We start from the raw sequence: 24,742 nt of genomic DNA, 5'->3' as shown, positions 1-24,742 counted from the left end.
TTGAAATGTTAGAGGTAGGAACCTGAGGGGGCAGTGAATTTACATCAGTGGGGGAAGAACAACTCAGAAAAGGGGGGTGAGAATGGTTGCACAACTCGAATGTAATCAATGTCACTAAATGGTACATGTGGAAACTGTTCAATTGGTGTGTGTTTCCCTGTGTATATTCTTAACAACAAGAACAACATAAATAAAATTTTAAAAAAAATAAGGGAAAGAAAAGAAAGAAAGAGATTCAGTGTTATTTCCCTGAGGTATAGTTCCCAAAGTGAAAGACTGCAATAGTTAACAGCTCTCGTTACACATTTATTTCTAAACTGTTCCATAGAAAGACCAAACCAATCTACCATGCCAATGTCAAATATAAGGAGTCCTGGCGGCACTAACTGTGAAGCGCTTGGCTGTTAACTCAAAGGTTGGCAGTTCAAACCCACTCAGCAGTTCCACAGGAGAAAGACCTGGCAATCTGCTTCCATAAAGATTACGACCAAGAAAATCCTGAGGCAGTTCTACTCTGCACGTGGGGTTGCTATGAGTCAAAACAACTCAGTGACACCCAACAACAACAATATTGAATGTAAGTACCACTCACCTACTGAAGTGAAAACAGAAAAGCACAATCAGAACACACTTGCAGAATTAAGTGTCCATACATCAATAACAACCTGAGTGACTAATCTTGTAACCTCTGGTCTCACCCCTTTTGTCTTTTGACCAATACCAAACCAAAACCAAACCCACTGCCGTCGAGTCGATTCCAACTCATAGTGACCCCACAGGTTCTCCAAGGCTGCAAATCTTTTACGGAAGCAGACTGCCACATCTTTCTCCTGTGGAGCCGCTGGTGGTTTTGAACTGGTGACCTTTTGGTTAGCAGTTGAACACTTTAACACTGGGCCACCAGGACTCCTCTTTAGCCAATAAAAACCCAGTGCCATCAAGATGATTCTGACTCATAGTGACCCTATAGGACAGAGTAGAACTGCCCCATAGAGTTTCCAAGGAGCGCCTGGCGGATATGAACTGCCGACCCTTTGGTTAGCAGCCATAGCACTTAACCGCTACACCACCAGGGTTTTCCCTCTTATAAGGGTAGGTACTATCATTATGTTTACTCTATAGATGAGGAAACTGAGGCTCAGAGATACAAAGAGTTGCCCAAGGTCACAGAGCTTGGAAACATCATATCTGGGAAAGTCTTCAGAGGCTGTTGCCTTGACTCTAAGCTGTTAGCTGCTGGTCAAGTTGGCCCCAACTCATAGTGACCCCACGCACAATGGAAGAAAATGCTGCCCAGTTCTGGGCCATCCCCATGGTCAGTTGCAGACTGGAGCCCATAAAGCTTTCACTGGCTAATTTAGAGAAGCAGATTGACAGATTTTCCTTCCTAGTCTGTTTTAGTCTTGAAGCTGTGCTAAAACTAATTCAGCATCAGACCAACTTGCAAGCCTCCATTGACAGATGGGTGGTAGCTGCGCGTGAGGTGATTTGGCTGGGAATTGAACCCGAGTCTCCTGCAAGGAAGGGGAGCGTTCTACCACTGAACCGCCAATGCCTATCTTGAAATGTCAGAAGATACTGCTGCCGATGGTGAGAGGCTAGAGGAGCCAGCTGGACCCTCTCCCTCCTCAATGCCCACAGACGTTCCAGCAGGACCCCGATCTTCTTGGGAGAGAAGAGAAAAACCTAAAAGCCGCCTTAGAAGCCCCACTGCCACAGCCCTAAGCCCAACTCTCCTGAGACCTCAACCTCAAAGAGTTGGGAGCCCCTATATCAAATAAGTGAAAAACGAAATCCTTTCTTTTTTTTCCATTTCCACCACAGGACTTCAGGCCAAGGCCTCGGCAGCTGGCTCTTCTGAGACCACCTGTTTCTCCATAGATTCCTTAACCGCCCAGGTGCAACTCTAGGCAGCAAACCCAGAGACCGGCTGAGTGGTAGGCTTGCAGACACCGACTCTCAACTTCCTAAAGATCCCTTAGGTGTGGGAGCCTTGGTGTCTGCACAACTCTTCCCCTTACTCTCTGCAGGTAAAATCCACCAGGCGACTCCATTTCAATGACAGCTCAAAACCCACACCTCCCCCATGCTTTCTCACAGAGATATTTTCATACTTGCAGTATCAATGTCCTGTATTTAAAACTTCAGCACAGAAACAACGGGAGCTGCTTCGTGAATGGCTGAGCCAGCTGCCAACACCCAATATGGCTCCCTGTACCATTTTTAGAAAGAATTTGTTGGGAATATTCCAATATGGCTTTATTTTTTTTAAATCGAACTTTAGATGAAGTTTTACAGAACAAACTAGTTTCTCATCAAACAGTTAATACACACATAGTTGTATGACATTGGTTAACAACCCCACGACATGTCAACACTCTTCTCAACCCTGGGTTCCCTATTACCAGCTTTCCAATATGGCTTTTTAAGGGACCAACACCCTCACAACAGACTTTGCACACCACAGTCGCTTGTGGCCTGCCATGGTTGTGTAAGCTCCCTTGGGCTCAGCCCAGCACCTAACTTTCTCATTTGACAGCACTGAGTCGCCTTCTGCCCACAGCTCTGAGGGCAGGTGCGTGGCAAATCCTTAGCCAGACTCTGTTTTATCAATGGGTTCTATCTGCTTTCTTAGTTACAGTCAGGATGCTGTCTACAAAAGACAGCCCTGAATTCCAAAGGCCCTTCTTCCAAAAGTAAATTGGACTTGGAGGGAGAGAGGCAGAGCAAGGTCTTCAGCATCAGGAGCCATGTTAGGAAGCCTGCTAGCTGTACCTCACAACCACCCTGTGAAGCAGGCATTCTCTCAGTTTAGAGCTGTGGAAACTGAGGCCAACTGCATTTGAGAAACTTGTTCCACATCACATGAAGTGGAGGAGCTGGGGCTAGAATCTTCGCCTGTGGTCTCAAGCGCTGCCATTATACTGACACACTAAATATAGTCCTGTGGTGGTTACGGGGGATACTGAACTGGCCATCAGCAGAGAAGGAAGCAAAGACACAGGAAAGTCAAGCGACTTTGGCAGCAGTGACTGTCAGGCAGAGCTGTGCCAAGTGGCTACTATACAGGAGTGCTCGTGAGCTTTCTGGAGTGCCTACTCCCTCCTCAGGCTGCAGTACCTCTTTAAAAGACGTCAGGGCCCAAGTAGCTGGGCAGATGTTCCTTAAATTGGTCTGTCACCAATTAACTTGTACTAGGTTTTCTTTGGGGGAGTGGTGGTTCAGTGGTAGAATTCTCGCCTTCTTTGCAGGAGACCCAGGTTTGATTCCTGGCCAATGCATCTCAAGTACAGATATCATCTGACTGGCAGTGGAGGCTTATGTGTTGCTATGATGCTGAGCAGGTTTAAATAGAGTTTCTAGACTAAGACAGACTAAGAATAAAGGCCTGGCAATCTACTTCCGAAACTCAGCCAATGAAAACCCTATGGATCACAACAGTCTGATCTCCAACTGATCATGGGGATGGCGAAAGGCCAGGCAGTGTTTTGTTCTGTTGTGCATGGGGTTGCCATGAGTTGGGACTGACTCAACGGCAGCTAACAACAACAATAACAAGGTTTTCTTTACCCCTTTTCAACCCTGCCCACTCCCAGACAACATGATCTGCCTGGAGCAGTGAGTTCTTTGCCAAGGCCAGTTTGGGCCAGTGACCTACACAGCTTGGACCAGCTCAGTTCCCAAGTCCCCCTGGAGGATTGGGAGTTGATTTTTTGGTCGTTCAATCATCCTACACCCATTCATTCACTTAGAAAGGACAGCACCATTTCCTGAGTGCCTACTCTGTGTCAGGCATTGTACAAGCTACTACTTTTACACTTGCCAGCTCATGCAATCTACCCAACAACCCCACAAAGTGGATACAGTTAGCTCCCTTTTTATAGATGGGGAAATTAAAGCTTAGCAAGATTATGAAACAAGACCAAGGTCACACAGACCTCAGCAGGTCTGGGAGGAAAGCCCAGGCTGGCCTGGCCCCAAAGCCAATGGTTTCTCCACCACACCATCCTGCTTGGGATGTTGCATTCACTCCACACGTTAGCAATGTACCTTCTCTCATGATCCTTGAGAAAATATTTCCCATTTTCAGGGCTGGTCTTGGCTACAACTCTGAAGTTAGAAACTTAAGAGCCTCCTTCTCTTTTCTCCCGTGGTAGCACTCCTCCTTCTCCTGCCTCTTCTGGCCAATAAAACCTGCCCCTCCTTTTTTGTAATTTATACTAAGGTGTAAATTTCTGGCATCAACCATTGTTAGATAGGATTTAGGGGGTCAGAGGGACTTTCCAGGGCCCTGAAATATTTCTTTCAGCCCTCAGGGGTGTCCTCGCAGGACAGCAAACCTAGCTAGGAGGAAAACCCTGAGCAGAGAGAAACCTGTGGGGAACAAGCACATGGACACACTGTCAGGGGAACTTTCAAGGGATGATGTTTTTCTGGAGAGCAACCTGGTGACAATAATAGGAACTAAGAAGGGCTCAGAGACTGTGATCTGGTAATCTGGTAATTTCACAGGAGCAGATTGCCAGGTCTTTCTCCTGCGGAGTCTCTTGGTGGGTTCTAACCACCAACCTTTGGTTAGCAGCTGAGTGCTTAACTGTTGTGCCACTTGGGCTCCTTGTATGTAAAACAGTAAGTCCAAATCTGCAAAAACCAAATGAAACCCACTGCCATCAAGTCAATTCTGACTCATAGTGACCCTATAGGACAGAGCAGAACTGCCCCATAGGGTTTCCAAGCCTGTAAATCTTTACGGACGCAAGACTGCCACATCTTTCTCCTGAGGAGGGGCTGGAGGGTTCAAACTACTGACCTTTTGGTTAGCAGCCAAGCGCTTTAACCACTGAGCCACCAGGTCCTTGTATGTGAAATAGTAAGCCAAATTCGGAAAACAAAAATAAAAAATATCACAAATAATATGTAGACAGTAATCATTACTTAGTAAAAACATTTAATATCTATATAAGGATGGGGGGAAAGGGACGGGTATAGGATGTACTGTTTAATAGGTTCTGTAAGGGAACCCTGGTGGCGTAGTGGTGAAGTGCTGTGGCTGCTAACCAAAGGGTCCGCAGTTTGAATCCGCCAGGCGCTCCTTAGAAACTCTATGGGGCAGTTCTACTCCGTCCTGTAGGGTTGCTATGAGTTGGAATCGACTCGACGGCACTGGGTTTGGTTTTGGTTTTTTTGTTTTTGTTAAAGCTGTTTAAATCCTTACATAAAAAAATAAAGATGAAAAAAAGCAAAACAAAATTCCACAATACTCTAACATATCCCTAGCCAGAAAGGACAAAGTAGAGAAAACAGGTGGACGTACTCGGAGAAAAAAACCCAAAACCAAACCAGTTGCCGTGGAGTTGATTCCGACTCATGGCAACCCCATGTACTTCAGAGTAGAATTGCACCTGGGGTTTTGAATGGTTGTATCCTTTCAGACATAAGGTCACCACGAGTCAGAATCAAATCGACAGCAACCAACAATAACAGCAACAACCTTTTGGAAGTAGATTGCCAGGCCTTTCTTCTCAGGTACCTCTGGGTAGATTTGAACAGCCAACCTTTCTGTTAGTAGCTGAGTACTCAACCATTTGTGCCACCCAGGGAGTCCATTAAGAGAAAAGCATGCGTTAAAGTCAAGCTTCATTCATTCATTCATTTTTTTCAGCATTTCCTTGGCATCTACCAACTGCCAGGCACTGGGATATGCACACTGGACTATCACAGTTGTGATAAGACAGACATTGTCAATGCTAGAGCTTCTTCATCATTAGAGGGTTCTCTCAGGGTGGGGTGGCACTCTCCAGATCCCCAGCTAGTGGCTACCTTCACTCTAGTGGTGGGAACAGGCTCCCCTGTCAGGAGGTAAGCTGCTGCCTGAAAGACCTGAGGCAGGTAACTATCCCTCCCTGGCTGCCACCTGCAGCCAGAGCTGCAGTCCTCTTAGGTAACATCTGACCTTTTACTGCCCTAGCTCTTCTCGTGTGTCCACGTCCCACACGGAAGCGGACGGGTTGACAAGGAGTTCCACGTGTGTGGCATTAAACCTCTAACTTAGAGTAACTTCCCGGGCCCCACCAAACACACACATGCTGGGCAAGTCACACAAGTTTAAACACTGGAGTCACCATGGCTTAAGTGACAACGGCAGTTTCTAGCTTGGATTCTACCTTAATTTAAGGTGGCTTAGCTGATAGCACCCCTGCCCCTGGGGCAGTGAGGGGACAGTCAGAAGTTGGGGAAAGCAGGAGGCATAGGCTGGGGTTTCTTCAGGGAGAAGATTTATAAACCAGGATTCCCAGTGTTTAAAATACCCGAGCAGCTAGAATGAATCTTCCCAACACTGTCCTGCGGCAAAAACAGTGGCCTTTGCCCTAGGTGCCTTGGGCTAGGCGAGTAGAAGCCTGGCCCCTGTCACAGGCATGTTCTGTCCAAGCCCTAGGGAAGGGGCTAGTGGATCCTGGATGCCCGAGGCACATAGAGCACCCAGGCCACAGTCACAATTCAGAGGCTACCGGACACCAGGGGCAGTGCCTCCAAATCTGTACTTTTTCAAAGGTCCCTCATGTTTCACCAGCTTTGGTAGTCGCTGGAAATGTGGACCAAATGGTGCTGCCTTGTAATGGGAAGGATCTGGGCTCAAATCCCAGCTTTGTCATTCATTAGCTCTGTGACTTGACTTAACCCCCTGAGCCCGTTTTCTTCCCTATAAAATGGGGACAGTCATCCCCCCATCATAGGATTACAATTGGGCAGGGTGCACTACAGTACACACTAAGTCCCCCTATCTTAGCACACGTCACATGTTGTAATTGCTAGGTCACTGGTCTAGGTTTCCTGGACATGCCTTGAGGGTAGGTATCTTGTTCACTCTTTTATCCCTGGCAGTCAGGATGAGGTCTCGCCCTACATTCATTGTGGAATACATGAATGTTGTGAGGATTGATAACAGAAGGAAAGTGGCTACCACGGTGCCAACTCACAGCAAGTACTTAATATAAGTCCCCTGATACACGAAAATGTAGGTTTTTAAAAAATACAGGTAGTAGTTTTCTTAAGTAGCCAGCTCTTTGCCTTTTCCCTGCGCCTGCATTAAAAACCATTCCATTTACAAGAATCCAATGGGAGAGGCCACCAGTGCTTTCTTTTTCTCTGTCCTGACCTCCACAGTCTCCTACAGCAGAAGGTGCAAAGCCTTGACTCACTGCTAAGGGCACAGGGTCACTTAGAACCACTCACCCCACAGGCTGTGTTGGGCCCGCGGCAGCCACTGATGACGGAACCATTTCTGTTCTCCTTGGAGTGGCAGTTGGCAGTGACAAACAGGAAGTTGTCTTGAAGTAGGGTGTGGTTGTACCCTGTCAATACGTGCGTACAGAAACACACACATTTTCCCCCCTCTTCAATCCTCTTCTGTCTCCCTCTCCTCACTTGTTTAGGAGCAAAAGGTCCGAGTTATTTTTACATGACTGAAGATCAACCATCATTACCACACAAACAAAAACCTGGGCACAAGGGGCCTAATCATAGCAGGAGGTGTGCTCTACCCTCAGCCAGTCACTTATGGCATATAGTTAGTAGCTGGCTGTGTGTGTGTGTGTGTGTGTGTGTGTGTGTGTGTGTTGGGGGGGTTGCAGGTGTTTTCCCTTGTTTTGTCTGGGGGCACGCAGGAATCAAAACCGTAGCTAGAAACCAAGCCAGATACACTGCCAATCACCCTAGTGGCCGAGTCTGCAAGTGGGCTGGCGATCAGCATATATTTAGTGCCTACACATTTTTTTTTTTTTTTTTTTACTGTATGCACACACTGGATCAAGGGCCATCAGTGAACAGAAAAGGAGGAAAAACACGGGTCCCTGGCTTCAAGCAATTTTTTAAATTTGAATTAAAAAGACCTGAAACATTTAACACAAGTTACATAATAAACATGACAAAGAAAAACTACTTGCTGAGTAGATAAAAGAATGTAGTTTAAGCTGCATATAAGTGCTGACACGTGGGGGTGTCTGGGGTTGGTAAGGTTCATGGTAGCTAGCTTCCCAGCGCTAAGTAAGGTGTGCTATAAAATTTTCCACTCCTCTCCTTCCCAAGGCCTGAGGCTTGTGCCTCCAGAAAGGCAGTCCAAAATAGACTGGTCCTCAACCCAGCCTCCTACTCCTGACCTCTTTCTGAGGCAGTATTCTCCCCACTCCATGCCTCAGCCCTGTTTTGGCTCCAGCCCATAGACAAGAGCCCTGTCCATGCTAAAACTCAGACTTGCTAAATGAATACACTGAATGCTAAAGGGCAGCAACTCAGCCTGCTGGGCTCTCTCCTCTGTGACCTGTGTCCAGCCCCACACCGGCCTGTGTGGTAAATGTGCCCTGTGCTCACACTTACACATCCCAGGGAGGCAGCCTTGCCGTTTGGACAGAGGCTGAGCCAGTGACACGCTGGGCACCGTGACTTGTGGTTGATGTTTCCTGGCTCCTGGCTGAGGGCCCTGGCCAGTCAGAACGCACCACTTCCCCTTTAAGAGAGCACGCCCAGATGAGATTAGGGAAAGGCAGAAAGAAAAGCCCGGAACAGTCAGGGTTGCATCCTGAATTTGGCAGCTGAATTTGGGTTTTCATGTACCACACACATGAAGTGTGGTTAGAGACACTGAACTCCTCAGACGCCCATTAGACCGTCCCTGTTAGTGAAGGGCTGGTGCCATACTTCAGCCCCACAGGATGGTGGTCATGCTCAGGCTGCGTGGGCTCAGCTCCCAGGGCTCCTGGCGGCCTGGCCTCAGTTCTGGGCAGCCTGCAGAAGCCTCAGGCCTTTCTGCTCCCCCCTCCCACAGGGCCTGTCCATGCTGATGGGGAGAGTCCACTTCAATGCTTAGCACTATGCTTTGGAGAGAATAGAGACATCATTATAATGATCACAAAATATTTATGCTGAACATTTTAACTGTTAACGTAGGCAAAGAGTTTCATTCATTCTGGATATTTAAGCACATTATTCCCTGATCTTGGTGAAGGACAATAGACGGGACAGTGTCCAGAAAAACAATGGTATACAAAAGGCCACATACGTATGATTTCATTTATATGAAACGTCCAAAAGAGGTAAACCCAAAAAGATAGAAAGCAGACTGATGGTTGCCAGGGGCTGGGGAGTGAAGAGACTGGGGAGCAACTGCTTAGTGGGTATGGGGTTTCCTTAGGCGGTGATGAAACTGTTTCGGAACTAGATAGAGGAGATGGTTGTACAACATTGTGAATATATTAAATGCCACTGAGTTGTATGTTTTAAAATGGTTACTCTTATGTTGTGAATTTCTTCTTAATACAAAAAAATGGTAAAGCATATTTTTGGCATCCTCTCATCTTCTATTGGGACCTCTCCTGTGTTGCATCCAGCATTTCTTTCCAAAAACCTGGCTATTACCTAAGAAATCTTAAGTTATCTGGCTAAGGGGGTATACGTTTTAATAAGGACAAAAGACCAAACAAACCTCTTAGAGAGAAAAGGAGTTCCTGGGTGGTGCAAACAGTTAATGAACTCAGCCGCTAACCAAAAGGTTGGAGGTTCAAGTCCATCCAGAGCCACCTCTGAAGAAAGGCCTGGCAATCGACTTCTGAAAAATCAGTAAATTCAAAACCCTACAGAGCACAGCTCTACTCTGATACACATGGGGTTGCCATGTGTCAGAGTCAACTGGATGGCAACTGGTTTTTGGCATAAGAGAGAAGAGCTTTCCAAGACCCAGAAGTATGACTCTAATGGGAGAATTTCAGATTATGGGGAGATGGTATAATCTCAATCCATGCCACACTGGCAGTGCCTACTTGTCTCTTTGCAAGGTGTCTTAGGTAATGGAATAGCCCTTCAGCAGCTTGCCAACGATAATTAAATTCGGAGAGCCTGAAGCCTCCCAAGAGAGGACTATTCAGGAAAACATGGCATTGGACATCTGGGTTCCTTTTCCCTTCTTGTAGTAAGCCTTTCTTCCCAGAATTAAGAGAATTGATTATCTGACTGGGAGGGAGCTGTACTGGTTGACAAAACATAAATGGTCTCCACAGAATGAGGAAAACCAAAGACAAAAGGGATAGACTAGTCCAAAGGACTAATGGACCACAACTACCACAGCCTCCAGCAGACTGTGTCCCGCACAACTAGATGGTGCCCAGCTACCACCACCAACTGCTCTGACAGGGATTAGACAGAGCTGGAGAAAAATGTAGAACAAAATTCTAACAAAAAAAAAAGACCAAACTTATTGGTCTGACAGAGACTGGAGAAACCCCAAGAGTATGGCCCCTAGACACCCTTACAGCTTAGTAAAGGAGTCACTCCTGAGGTTCGCCCTTCAGCCAAAGATTAGACAGGCCCATAAAACAATGAGACTAAATGGGCACACCAGCCCAGGGGCAAGGATGAGAAGGCAGGAGGGGACAGGAAAGCTGGTAATAGGGAACCCAAGGTCGAGAAGGGGAGAGCGTTGACACATCACGGGGTTGGCATCCAATGTCACAAAACAATACGTGTATTAATTGTTTAATGAGAAACTAGTTTTCTCTGTAAGTCTTCATCTAAATTACAATAAAAAAAGGAGAGGGGGAATGGAGAACAGAATTTCAAATTTTCATGGACTCTAGACTTTCTGGAGGTATGGATGCTGGATAAGCTCCTGAAACTATTGCTTTGAGATAATATTTAAAAAAAGAAAAGAAAAGAAATGGTCTCCACAAATTCCATTTCTGTAGAATGGTGTTGGTGGGAGGGAGGGGGAGTGACCTGGCCACGCACCTGACCCAGCCCTCCTGGGGAAGTGTCAGCCCTCCTCTCTTATTCATCTGTACTGTGGGTAGAGATAGCTCTCAGGAGGAAAGGCTGGGAGACTTGTCCTCCAGACCCTAGGCTAGCAGGTCAAGAGCACATTTCTCCCACCCAGGGGCCTATGAAGTAGACGCCTGCTGAATGTCACAATACTTATATGAAACACAGATGAAAGGGCAGGCCCGGTGGCCCTGGAGCCTGAGTCGTTCCAGAAACAAATGTGAACAGCTTTCCCAGTATCTCTGTTTGCTCAGAGTTCCAGGATGACCTGGAGGACAGGGATGTGAACAGATTCCCTCAGCCCAGGTGTTCCAGGACTCTCTGGTCTCTCTGGGGGACTTTGCCCTGCCTCTTTTAGCTGTTCTCTTGCCTAACCTCAGGTACCTGGGCAAGGTGGCCTAACCTCTCAGCAAACAGGTAGCTTAAGACAATAAAAAGCAATATTTACATTGCCTTAGTTTCTGAGGAAGGAGCTCTGGTGGCACAGTGGTTAAGTGCTCGGCCGCTAACCGAAAAGTTGGCAGTTCGAACCCACCAGTCACTCCAGGAGAAAGATGTGGCAGTTTGCTTCCATACAGATTACAGCCTTGGAAATCATATGGGGCAGTTCTACTCTGTCCCATAAGGTCGCTATGAGTTAGAATCAACTTGACGGCAGTGGGTTGGGTTGGGTTTGGTTTGGTAGTTTCTGAAGAGCAGCAAGTTTAAGACTTTAACCTTAAAAAAAGCAGGGGAAGTTTAAGACTTTAACCAAAAAGCAGGGGAATAATAAGTGTGTTGTTCTGCTGTGCACATGGTCACCATGAGTCAGGGGCCAACCTGAAGGTAGCTAACGACAACAACAAAGGGTAACAAACAGTATCGACCCCTCCCGTGCTGTAGGGAGGGGTATGAAAAAGAGGTTTAAAAGTTGAGTCAGGCTATGCAAACATAAAGGAAGGATTATGATTATAAATAACTCAGACACCATTTCCATTGGCAGAAACTTGCGTATTAAGCCTATATATACACTCAGGCTGCTGAAAGGAACAGGTCTTTCAGCACAGAGCAGACGACTGCTGCAATGGAATAGATTCCCGATCTCGTCTACCGCAGCAATCCCCTTCTCTCCCACCTCAGATCAAAGCCAAGACCGGTTTATAAAGGGCAACGGAACCCACTACCACAGCGCAGGGGTGGTGGGGTGGGGAGGGGGCCTGCAGGAACGCACTGTCTCTCCATCATCACCTTGTGGAGACCAGGGCCTAAATAATGGGCAGCAGTGATCTGGCAGGTGATAAAAGGCTGGGAGGGCTGCTTTTAGCTCCCCTGTGGCTTGACCCTACTCACCCCTGGGTTTTTGTCCTGGATGGCTGTTTTTAAGAACATCAGGCTTTTGGCTCTGAGGTTCTCAGGGTAGCCCCCAGAGACCCTGTTCTTCTCTCAGCTGGATTTTTGAGTCCTCAGGGAGGAAACTGCGAAGCATAGCAATATGCCAGCCCCCACAGTGAAGACAGAAAAGATCTTAGGGGCAAAATTTTGCAAAGGACTGTCAGAGACCAACCCAGCATCTCAGGGTCAAAGATGTCCTATAGCAAGAGAAAACAGAGAGAGAGGATCTGGTATGGTCAACCACAAGCCCCTGGGAGAAGAACAGCATTTAAAATGAGAGGCAATAACTGGCTAATTTCTTCTCTCCTCACCCATTGAAGTTGGCTTCCCAACTTCCAGAGGGAAGGAACACTGAAGGCAGATTAAACGTGTCCACTCATCTGACAGTGGAGGCCTGCTTTTTGCTATGATGCAGAACAGTTCTCAGTGGAGCTTCTGGACTAAGATGTTCTAGGAAGAAAGGCCTGGCGATCTACTTCTGAAAACCAGCCAATAAAAATCCTATGGATCACAGTGGTCTGGCCCCATTGTGCCTAGGGTCACCATGAGTCAGGGGCCACTCGAAGGCAGCTAATAACAAAATTATTACAGATAATTTTGTAATGATATGAAATTATTGGCAAGATAGTAAGAGGATCACACCAACGAATCTATTATCAGGGAGTTTGCCCAGAGAGCTGCTGGGAGGAAGAGTCTCGGAAGTGAAGGTCAATTCCTGACAGATAAGTTCTGGAGTCCATCAGTCCACAAGCTACCTTCACTCAACCTACCCCTACAATGGTCTTTCTCAAGACAGGTAGGCTGCTGACGTCACCTAAAAATCATCACATCACAGGACACTTTAAAGCTAACTCAGACCTTCACGGCCATGGACTACTTCTTCCTGAGACTTTTAAACATATTCCTCTCTGTCTTTCTCTCATTGTCTTTCCTTTGACTATACCCTCACATAGAGAGACCGTACCTGGTTCTATATAGCCATGTGTGTGGGGAATCTCTGCATCATGCTGTTATTGCGGTCTGGTGCTGCTTGTTATGAGCTGAATTGTGTCTGCCCAAAATCTATACTGAAGTCCTGGTCCCTATACCTGTGGGCGTGATCCTGTTTGGAAATAGGGGTTTCTTTACGTTAATTAGGTCATACTTGAGTAGGGTGGATCCTAAACCTAATCACTTCTGAGTTACAAAAAGAGGAGAATAGACAGAGACACACACGGTGAAAGACAGACGCCAAGGAATGCCAAGGAATACCAAGGGTCTCCAACAGACACCAGAAACTAGGAGAGAGGCTCATAGAAAGAGTCAACATGGCTGAAACCCTGATTTGGGTTCCAGAAAAATAAAACCAAACCTGCTGCAGTCAAGTAGATTCTGACTCATAGCGACCTTTAGTTTTTTTTCCAACAGACACCAGAAACTAGGGGAGAGGCTCATAGAAAGAGTCAACATGGCTGAAACCCTGATTTGGGTTCCAGAAAAATAAAACCAAACCTGCTGCAGTCAAGTAGATTCTGACTCATAGCGACCTTATAGGACAGAGTAGAACTGCCCCGTAGGGTTTCCAAGGAGCTGATGATGGGTTCAAACTACTGACTTTTTGGTTAGCAGTTAAGCTCTTACCCACTGCACCAACAGGGATCCTTGGGATCCAGATCTGTGAGAAAATAACCTTCTGTTCTTCAAAGTCGCCCACTTAATGATATTTTTGTTATAGCTACACTAGGTATGAAGCCCTTGTAGTGCAATGGTTAAGTGCTTGGCTGCTGACCAAAAAGTTGCCAGTTGAACCCACTTAGTGACTCTATTGGAGAAAGAGTCAGCGATCTGCCAGCGATCTGCTCCTGTAAAGACTATAGCCTAGAAAACCCTAGGGGCGGTTCTACTCTGTCACATGGGGTCGCTAGAGTTGGAATTGACTTGATGGCACCTAACAACAACAACAGCACTAGGTAACGAAGATACTGCTACTTAGAGGAGCAGGCTGAGTTTTTTTTTTTTTTCACCTAAAACCATTCATGTTCACTAGACTGGGGACAAAAAGTACAGTATGGAGGCCAGAGGACAAAGGACTCCTAACCTTTGACATTGCTGTGACCCAAATGTATCCTTCCTTGGTCTCAGTCACACCACCTTGATAACAGTTGTAGTCAGGTCAAGGGGGGCTCAATCTCCTGATGTCCTATCAGTGCTGAGACTAAGGCTGTCTATGTAGCTGGTCTGAAACAGTGTGACTCCAGGCCACAGCCCAGGGGTAACCAACTCCTGCTATTGGCTTACTTTCCCTTCAGGGTTCTGATTAATCTGTATGTCATTGCTATAAAAACAAACAAACGAAATTCGTTGCCAGTTGAGTCGATTCCAACTCACTGCAACCCTACAGGAGAGAACAGAACTGCCCCGTAGGGTTTCCAAAGAGCGGCTGGTGGATTCGAACAGCTGACCTTTTGGTTAGCAGCCAAGCTCTTAACCACTGTGCCACCAGGGCTCCACAAAGCAGAACTGCCCAAAGGGTTTCCAAAGAGTGGCTGGTGGATTCGAACTGCCGACCCTTTGGTTAACAGCTGAGCCCTTAACCACTGTGCCACCAGGGCTCCTTGGTGGTGAGTGGACTCACGGGAGCTGAGGTAGCTACCAAGACTCACAGGGTTGACCACCCATCCAGACCATCTGGCCCAATCCCACTTTTGGTTTGCAACCCACAGCATCTCAGGCTCTGCCTGATTGCCCTGGTCCTCCCTCAGACTTCTGGGCCTGCCAGACCCTGGGCTTCCCACTGAGCATAGGGTGGACAGAACCTTGCCCTGGGGGCCTGGAGACGAGGTGGATTCACGAGTGCTCACTGCTGCTACAGGCCCAGACCATCAGATAAATTATCAAACAACTGATAGGTCATTGATCGCTCTCCTGGCTGGTGCGTAGGAGGAATTAAAGCCAGGAAGGCTGGTGTTTAAAAGGTATTGGCAGGCCAATGTCTGGAGGGGCCCAGAGGGGTGACATGATCTGGGAGACAGGACTGACAGGCTGGCAAATGGCTGTGCTTTAGCTTTCCCAAGGAGAGCAGGGTGGGTGGGGCTGGCCAATTCAAATGCAAAAGCCAGAGGGAGGAAGACTGGGAAGCCTTTCAGTATTCACAATCCCTTTCCAACTCCACCATAAAGCCCTGCAGGTTCTGTTCCCATCTCTTCACTCTCTCTGGCTATTAGGTTATTTACACAGCAGGGTGGGAGTCCCCATCATCACCGTTAGAACCAACACACGCCTCACACCTGAGGCCTCCAAACTGTGGGCCTCAAGTCTTTCAGGTCCCAACCCGAAAGATGTCAGTCAAGGGAAGGGGAAGGTAAGAGGGGCTCCACCCACAGGGATAGATTTGATTTGAATCAAATTAGAACAGAGTTTCTTAACATCTGCACTGCAGCCCATTCGTCCAGCTTGCTTGGGGCAACGGGGAGAAGGTCTGGTGGATAACGATAGGGCCTAAGTTCTAGCTCCCTAGTTCCACTGTGCAAGCCAAACCCCATCTCTAAACTTTTCCCAAGGGGCCAAAGGGCTTGACTTTTCCTTTGCCAGCTCAGTGGGGGCTAGCGTGAGAAAATACATGGTGCACTTTAAACTGGAAAAGATAGAAACCAAGACAGCCTCATCCTCATTCTCAGCAAGCGGAGATCAAGAAAAAAAGAAATCTACACTTTCACATGGATGAGAAACATGGAGCAGAAAGAGAAGTCCGCTCTTGGCAGCACTCAGCAGTTATAACTATGTCAAGACTCGGCCTTAATGGTCACATTAACTACCGTGGAAATTTCCATTTCAATTGTGCCTTCGTGTGTGTGTGTGTGTGTGTCTGTGTCTCTCTGTGTGTGTGTGTGTGTCTGTGATGGTGGGGGTTCGGAGGGGAGTTGGCCCCGTCTGTGTGGGACCTCAGTACCTGGATCTGTGCAGACTCCAGAAGGCCAGCCGCACGGCCTAAATGATGTTTATCCTCTTCTCCCTCCTTTTCGATTTGTTTGCTTTAAAATATTTAACCGGAGGCACAATGAAGTGTCTCATTTACAACGTTATCCTGGACCATTACACTGGGACTCAACACTCATTATGCTGATGAACGCGCTACTTACCCATGCAAATTCCAGAGGCAGCAGGCACAAGAGATGGGAGGTGCTCAAGGTACGCTATCAGGGCTGATTTAATTACACAGCCATTCAGTGGGCAAAGCAGAGCAATTCTTAGCCAACTGTTCTAGTAAATATTATGGGAAACCCTTTTACAGAGTGCTAATTCTGGCTTAGCGTGTTTTCAAATGTGCCCAGCTTTAGTTCTCGTTCAAACATGCACATGTGCCCCCAAAAGACTCTACCTCCAGGCCAGAAAAATCAACCGGATAATGCATTAGCCGGTATGCCATCTTGCAGATAATTATTATCTATGTTATAAATGCCTGAGTGTCACTTTCATTAAGTGGCGGACACACTTTCAAACCCACTAACTTCTCTTCAGGCCTTCTTTCTCTGCCCCTCCTCTGGATCTCTGAGTCCAGCTGACCAGCTCCTGGGCAGGCTGCAGGCTGGCCAGAGAACACTGCTCCCTGTGAGCTTGACAAAACTACTGCTCCGAATCCATTTCGGACGTTTGAAACAATACCCAATCACTGCACCCACCCTCGCAGAGTGCACCAGAGGAAATGGCATCATCACTTTCATTTTACCCCGCTTGTGACCGACCAAAGGAAAACAACTTGTTCTAAAGCAATTATCAGGGTTTCTGATATCGGCGGCTGGAAAGAATGCTCCGGAATGTATAGAATGACCTCGCGTGTGGAGAAATTAATTCTTGAGAGCTAAAATAACCCTCTGCTGCACACGCGCTGCCATTCCTTTAGATGTAGACACGGATTTCTCTTTCCAGAGTTGTAACAGAAACTCTCATGCATCCCCGTTTCTTCAAAAACTCTATAAATAACCCAGGATCAGCAAAATTATGCAAAACATCCTGCTCCAAGAAGAAATGGAAACTAAAACCACTTACAGAGAGACTCGGGCTGCCAACTTAATCTGATTCTACCACGACTGTAAACATGTTGTACTTTTGGAACCTGAAGCGATCCACATTAGCACAGATGCCATCACAAAAAAGGAAAAAAACAAAACAAAAACAGAAACAACCCACAACTAAACAACAAAAGTCCAGATCCAAAACAGAGCAACGTGACTGGGTATTCTGCCCGGCGCAGGAGCCGCCGGCTGACCAGCTGCAGTCAATACCAGCTAGCCGAGCTTGCACACGCCAACTGTTTTGACTACAGGCACTTGTTAAACACGGAGTTTCAGGTCCTACCAGTTGGACACCAGAAGTTCATAGAACTGACCCAGTGCCAAGAACAACAAGCACAGAAAGCGAAAGGGCTGCCTCGTGCGTGTGTTTTTGTTAACTGTTTACGAAAGCCCCAAAGCAATTGGGTAGCAATTAAGAATAAAGAATGCAAATAACAAAAGCAAAAGATTACCACCTGGAAGGAAATGTCGATGTTTGGCAGATAAAGGACAGCCGTCAACCTACTTTCTTGGTGGGGTGGGTGGGGGTTTTCGGAGAGAACCAGTGGGGGGGGGATCACATGACAAGCTGCGGTTATTAGCAGAAGGAACTGGGTGCTTCCTTGAAGCATCTTTTACTTAGCGATCGATTGAAGAGATTTTGCAAATGCATAGGCCTTGGTGCATATGTGGGGATGGTGGCTGAAACACTGGAAACTGGGAGTTGGAAAATCCCACAGGAGAAAAAAGGGACGTGCTGAGAGGATTTTTCAAGAAACAAGAAAAGGGCCTCCAAGTTCCCTGCTCAGTGCAGTGAGGCAACTGAGCCATAAGGGAATCACCCAGGAGGGATGGGGGTATTCCTGGGCTGTTTCTGACCACAGAAGACCAGGTTCTGAGAAAGGTCTCCCTTCTCTCCTTTTAAGTTTAGGGCTGCTGGGGATGACCTTTCTTCCCAATCAGGACTGGAGTCTCTAAGCCAGCTGTCTTAGTGGTGACACTGAATGCAGTGTTTTTATCTGGCAAAATAAAAAGTGACACTTAAATCGCATATTTAACAAAGTCCATTTCTTCCCCAGAGAGTCTACCTCCAGGCCAGAAAGTCAAATAGATAATGCACTAACCGTTATGCATCAAGCAATATCTTCTTTTAGGATCAAGATAATTAACCTGATAAAACGGAATTCAAAGAGAACCAGGGTGTGGATATAAGAGTGAGAAATCTTAAATAGCTGAGTTGACTTATGCCTAATATATATCTATATCTATATCTATATCTATATATATATATACATATACACTTCAGGAGGCAAATTAGGCATACATAATGATAGTATTAAAAATGGGTTTTCTATACACATATACTTTAAATATATATATATTAAATTATATATAAATACAAACATGAAAAAATACATATATTTATTTAAAGAATAAAAAGTTGTTCCTTCCCCACTCCAGCGAATGGGGGAAAGTAGTCAGTAAGAAGGAGCCCTGTTGGTGCAGTGGTTAAGCACTTGGCTGCTAACCTAAAGGTTGGAGGTTTGAACCTACGAGCTGCTGTGCTGGAGAAAAGACCTGATGATCTGCTCCCATAAAGATTATAGCAAACTCTATGGGGGTAGTTCTACTTTGTCACATGGGGTAAGGTATGTGTCAAAAATAGACTTGATGGCACATAACAATGAGTAAGTGGAAGAAAGGCCTGACAACCTACTTCTGAAAATCAACCAGTGAAAACCCTATGGATCACAATAGTCACATCCTGCAACCAATCGTGGGGATGGTGCAGGACCAGGCAGCGTTTCATTCCTTTGTGCATGGGGTAACCATGAGTCAGATGGCAGCTAGCAACAATGAGTAAGGAGAAACAGAGTGTTTATAAAAACCACTGTAACTGTGGGCCAGATTCAGGTTTATTCTGGAGAATCAGTGTTGTTCCTGATTCTGGGGGTGACTACTGCAATGGTGGTAAATATGAACCCACACAGTGGTTGCCCCATTTCTCTCAAAGGAACCCACATTTTATTACAAACTATACATAGAAATCATTTCACTGGGATCTGAAATGGAGCCAACATGGAGTGAAAGGCAGTGGATGCCTGATAGATAAAGGGCCAAGAGCAAAGGCAACTTAGAGCATCTAAGACAAAGGAGGAGCTGAGGGGGAAGAGGGCTGGGGCTGGGGGAGAGGGCCACGGGGAAGGGATCAAGAAGTAGGAGAGAAAGTTCAAGTTGGGTAAAGTGAGCATTAAACCAGCCCTGCCCTCAGGGTTGGCAACTGCCTCATGAAAGTGACCCCAGACCTTTCCTGAGCCCCAGCCTCTCACTGAGAACCTCATGGTTTTATATGTCTTGTTCACACACATTATGTTACTTGATCCTCAGAAACATCCTGCCTGATGGGAAGGGCCAGTAACATCATCTCCATTTTACAAAGAAAGAAAACTGCTGTGCAAAGAGACCTTGTGACTCTCCCAAGGTCACATACCTGGTAAGGTTTTCTGAAGTCAACCCCTGGTTTTCAGCCTCAGTACGGATGACTTGCACCAGTCTGGTGCTTAATCACTTGCAAAGCGCTTTAAAAGTGACAGGTTATATTATTTCCATTTTTACAGTTGAGTAAACTAAGATTCAGGGAGGCTATCTGATTTGTCCAAGGTCACACAGCAAATCATAAGCAGCACCAAGTTTACCAACTCTTAGTTCTCCTTGCTCGCTTCTATCACGTTTCCAGAATACATAATGATAGCACTAAAAATGGCTTTTCTATAGCAATTCATAGAGTGCTGAAGGTTCGCCCCCATACTGTAGGCCAAGCTTTGGATATCAGGACTCCAGACCAACTATTTCAATGGAAAACCACCATCTCCAGCCAGTTTGCACCCTGTGCTTCTTTGATTTGATCACTTAATCCACATGCCACCCCCAGCTCCTCACACAATCCTACTCTAAGAAAAAGCCGGGAACAGAGTGTGCCAGCAGGCTTGGCAAGCTAAATATTACGTAGCCTGTGTGTCCAAGGCGCACAATCTCATGTGCAGATGGGATTGGCTTAGCACATGGCTTGGTGGATCTCTTGCCAACGTGTCTTTCAAAGCTATGCCTTTGCTTACTTGTGTTGGAACAGAGGCCACTGAAAGTAATGGATCAAATGAAGGATCCTATTGTCACGTTCCCTTGTCTGTGCCAAGTGGACAGACTCACAGTTTGATTGGGGGGTGCTATTACTATTGTGTGATACATCTGAGCAGGTTCAATGCAGGTTTCAGGCATCTCCTCTAGGGCACATGGCACTGAGCTACTGCAGACAGCCATGTGGTTTGTACAGATAAATGGAGAAGTGTGGAATGCAGAAGGAGGGGAGATGCTCAGGGGCTGATGATTAGGAAGTTCTAGAATGTCTTCATCCCCCCTTACGAATTTACCTCTGCCATTTGTTCTCCTTGAAAACACAACACGATAAAATACAGGGAAGTTGGGTGTCAAGGTGTACCTTATGTCAAATGTCACTGAAGCCTGGAGTATTACGAAACTAATCAAATCCACCTGTTCCTGTTGTGTGGTGCAGCTCCGTGGTTCCTCTCACATGGCGCTTCTCACTACTTCTAACCACTCTGCTCTGAAGGGGCTTTGACTGAGGTTGTTTTGGTAACCATGTGACATTTGCATCCATGCTGCCTGAAAGAGTATGGGGACTCGGTAAATCAGAACTGTCTCAGCCAGAAACATCATTTGCTTACAAGGCACAGAGTGAGTAGAACAGTCCCACGTGACTTGTGACTCCTCCAAGCATAGAGAAAATTTTTTAAAACCAGGATGCATGATTTCATAAGTATGGGCATATTTAGGGAAGACAGAGTAGGCTACTGAAAATCAGATCACCTGAAAATCCGAGAGGAATGTCATATGAAATTAGCAAAAATGGACTAATAGAGGGATGTGGAATGTTAGGAGAAATGTGTTATAGTTAGTGCCAGTGTGCTTAACAAAGGCAGTTCTACCCCAGACCAGACAAATACTGCCTGGCTGATGCCAATGGATGAGGTGCTTTTGGGAATGCTGGTGATCGCAGCACATCAAACACTTGGAGGATGACAGCAGTGATAGAGACAAAGCCATGGCCTTCTGCCCAAGATCTCCCTCACCCCCAGTGAAGGGAGCTTCATTAGAGTCCATATACAGAGGAAGAAGCTGGTTAGGGACGAGCAAGGCCTTTAAAACATGGCCAGGGTATGTGGGAAGCCAGTCAAAGAAAGGATAGAGACAAAAAGGATGGAGGCCTGAGCTGTTAGGACATAGAAAAGGCAAGGGATGGTCAAATGGTTAATGTGCTCAACTGATAACTGAGAGGTTGGAGGTGTGAGTCCACTCAGAGGTGCCTCAGAAGAAAGGCCTGGAGATCTACTTCTGAAAAATCAGCCATTGAAAACCTTATGGATCCACCTACGGCTGTCTGATCTTCAACATGGGCCCAAAGTCCATCAAATGGGGAAAAGGCAGTCTTTTTAACAAATGGTGCTGGCAAAACTGGATGTCCACCTGGAAAAAAATGAAACAGGACCCATACCTCACACCACGCATAAAAACTAATTCCAAATGAACTAAAGACCGAAATATAAAACCAAAAACTATAAAGATCATAGAAGAAAAAATATGATCAATGCTAAAGGCCCTAATACACAGCATTAACAGGATGTAAACCATAACTAACAATACATAAGCTCCAGAAGATAAGCTAGATAACTGGGACCTTCTAAAAATGAAACACTTAGGCTCTTCAAAAAGACTTCACCAAAAGAGTAAAAAGAGAACCTACAGACTGGGAAAAAAATTTTGGCTATTACAAATCCAACTAAGGTCTAATCTCTAAAATCTTCAGGAAAATCCAGTACCTCTACAACGAAAAAGATGAATAATCCAATAAACAATGGGCAAAGGAAATGAACAGACACTTCATCAAAGAAGACATTCAAGCGGCTAACAGAATATGAGGAAATACTCACGATCACATCAATAAACTCATACCTATCGATAATCACACACACACACACACACACACACACACACAAAATGGTTCAAATAGCAAATGTTGTGTTACATATATTTTACAATAAATTTTTTAAAAAGAAACAAAACTACACAGCATGGCTTCTATGCTCTGGCTAGGCATTGACCTACAAAGACAAATGAAACTCAGAACTGGTGTTATGAGTATCTGCTTTGAGTCCTTGCTTTCAAGTCTTTTGTGTATATACCTAGGAGTGGTATTGCTGACCATATGGGTAATTCTATGCTTAATTATTGAGAACCATCAGACTGTTTTCCACAGTGACTACACCATTTTGCATTCCCACCAGCAATGAATGAGGGCTCTAATTTCCCCACATCCTTACCAAAATTTGTTGTCTTCCATTTTTCTGATAATAGTCATTCTAACGTGGGTGAAGTGATATCTTACCGTGGTTTTGATTTGAAGTTCCCTAATGAATGTTGAGTATCTTCTTATGTGCGTATTGCCCATTTGTGTATCTTCCTTGGAGAAATGTCTATTCAAGTCCTTTGCCCATTTTTTAATTGGATTGTTTGTCTTTTTGTAGTTGAACTGTTGCTGTTAGGTTGAGTTGGTTTCGACTCACAGCGACCCTATGCACAACAGAATGAGATACTGCCTAGTCTTGCGCCATTCTCACAATTGTTGCTAGGCTTGAGCCCATTGTTGTAGCCACTGTGTCAATCCATCTCACTGAGGGCCTTACTCTTTTTTGCTGATCCTCTACTTTACCAAGCGTGATGTCCTTCTCCAGGGACTGATCCCTTCTGATAACACATCCAAAGTATGTGAGATGTAGTCTTGCCATCCTTGCTTCTAAGGAGCATTCTGGTTATACTTCTTCCAAGGCAGATTTGTTCATTCTTTTGGCAGTCCATGGTATATTCAATATTCTTTGCCAACACCACAATTCTAAGGTGTCAATTCTTCTTCGGTCTTCCTTATTCATTGTCCAGCTTTCACATGCATACGATGTGATCAGAAACACCATGGCTTGGGTCAGGCGCACCTGAGTCCTCAAGGTAACATCTTTGGCCATTTAATGATGTTGAGTATCTTCTTGTGTGTGTTGGCCATTTGTATATCTTCTTTGGAGAAATGTTTATTCAAGTTCTTTGCCCATTTTTTAATTTGATTGTCTTTGTATAGTTGAATTGTAAGGATTCTTTATATATTCTTGATATTAAACCCTTATCTTACATATGGCTAACAAATATTTTCTTCCATTCTGTATGTTGTTTCTTTACTCTCTTGATAAAGTCCTTTGATGCACAAAATTTTTAATTTTGAGGAAGGGCAATTTATTTTGTCTTTTGTTGCTTGTGCTTTTTGTGTCATATCTAAGAATTCCTTGTAAAAATCTAGGTCTTGCTGTGTGTTTTTAATAAATGTCTTGGATGAACGAGTGAGATTCCTCTTAATCTGAACTACAAAGATACATGCATTTTATATATGCCTTATTAGGTATACCTGGAAAATGAATATTTTTATGTTAAATATGTATCAAATTTAGCATTTTTAAAAGTTATGTTTGTGGTCCAAGTTAGGGAGAAGTTATAAAGGCTTTCAATTTAGAATACTAAATCTTAAAAAAAAAAATCATAGCGACTTTGTAATCATAATCCTTCTAAAAGCTCTTTATTCTGCTGTACTTTGTCTTCTTAAATGATATATTTTGGACATTATTTGATTCTTTTTTGATAACTCAGGGTCACTGTTAAGCTCATCTATTTCTATACTTTGCTGTAAAACTGTGATGACTTCTGGGCCTACAAGTGTAGTTTTCAAACTTTTGACCCTGACCCGCCATAAGAAATGCATTTTACACCGCAACCTAGTATGCACCTATGTACATGGGACAAAAGTTCTAAAGGATCTTTCTTAGTTTTACTACCTAGGAAGTATTCTGATATCTTCTCTTCTTTCCTAATTCATATTTTAAAAGGTCAGTTAGGATTCACTAAATTGCCTCACCACCATGGGTGGTGCCTACAGTTTACAAACTCTGAAAGGTGTATAGCGCTGCTGGCCCCTGCACCAAACAGGCCTCTGCTTCCTCCCTTTCTGACTTTTGTTTTCCAGCAGTCTGGTGTCACTTCTTTTTATGACAAGGGTCTATCTCCACAGTCCCTCTCTTCAGAGTTCTAATTTGTTGAGCTTGGAAAACAGACCATTAAGTTTGCTAACATTACGTATAAATGAAGTGCAAATTGTTTCTCAATAAAAGCCTGAAGGGTGCTCCTATGAGGATTGTCCAGAGCTACCACATATAGACTTGGAGCCGCCTCTTGGAACTGCTCAGAGCTCCTGGCTGGGTTCCCAAGGAGCTTCACTCAGTGGCAAAGTTCACGATACTGAGGTGTTACTGAACATGCTGCATGGAAACACTTGCATGTGCACTCCACTTTTTCTTTTTTTTTAAAAAAGGAGTATTCTGATAATCAGGGCTCAGGCTGGTAGGGCTATAAAATGACAAAAGTTC

General features: G+C 45.4%; 1 protein-coding gene across 10 annotated transcripts in view; it reads right to left on the bottom strand.

Moving 5' to 3' along the window:
- The window catches only part of ATXN7L1 (ataxin 7 like 1), a 286,145-nt gene that overhangs the window by 62,075 nt on the left and 199,328 nt on the right, over positions 1-24,742 (bottom strand). Inside the window, exon 1 of one of the 10 annotated variants that reach the window (XM_049894462.1) lies at positions 17,684-18,402. The exons of 7 other annotated variants lie outside the window; for them this stretch is intronic. Coding sequence is in view for 1 of the 3 variants with exons in the window: in XM_049894458.1 (XP_049750415.1) it covers positions 7,234-7,384 (151 nt within the window). In the remaining 2 variants the exon portion in view is untranslated. Of the gene's footprint in view, positions 1-7,233; positions 10,214-17,202; positions 17,663-17,683; positions 18,403-24,742 lie in introns of those variants that run through there. 2 more of the 10 variants (XM_049894461.1, XM_049894458.1) reach the window with 2 other exon arrangements.

This window comes from Elephas maximus, chromosome 8 (genome assembly GCF_024166365.1).
Source record: "Elephas maximus indicus isolate mEleMax1 chromosome 8, mEleMax1 primary haplotype, whole genome shotgun sequence".
Classification (NCBI taxonomy): Eukaryota; Metazoa; Chordata; class Mammalia; order Proboscidea; family Elephantidae; genus Elephas; species Elephas maximus.
Note: the sequence above shows the minus strand (reverse complement) of the source record. Positions and strands in the feature narration are given on the sequence as shown.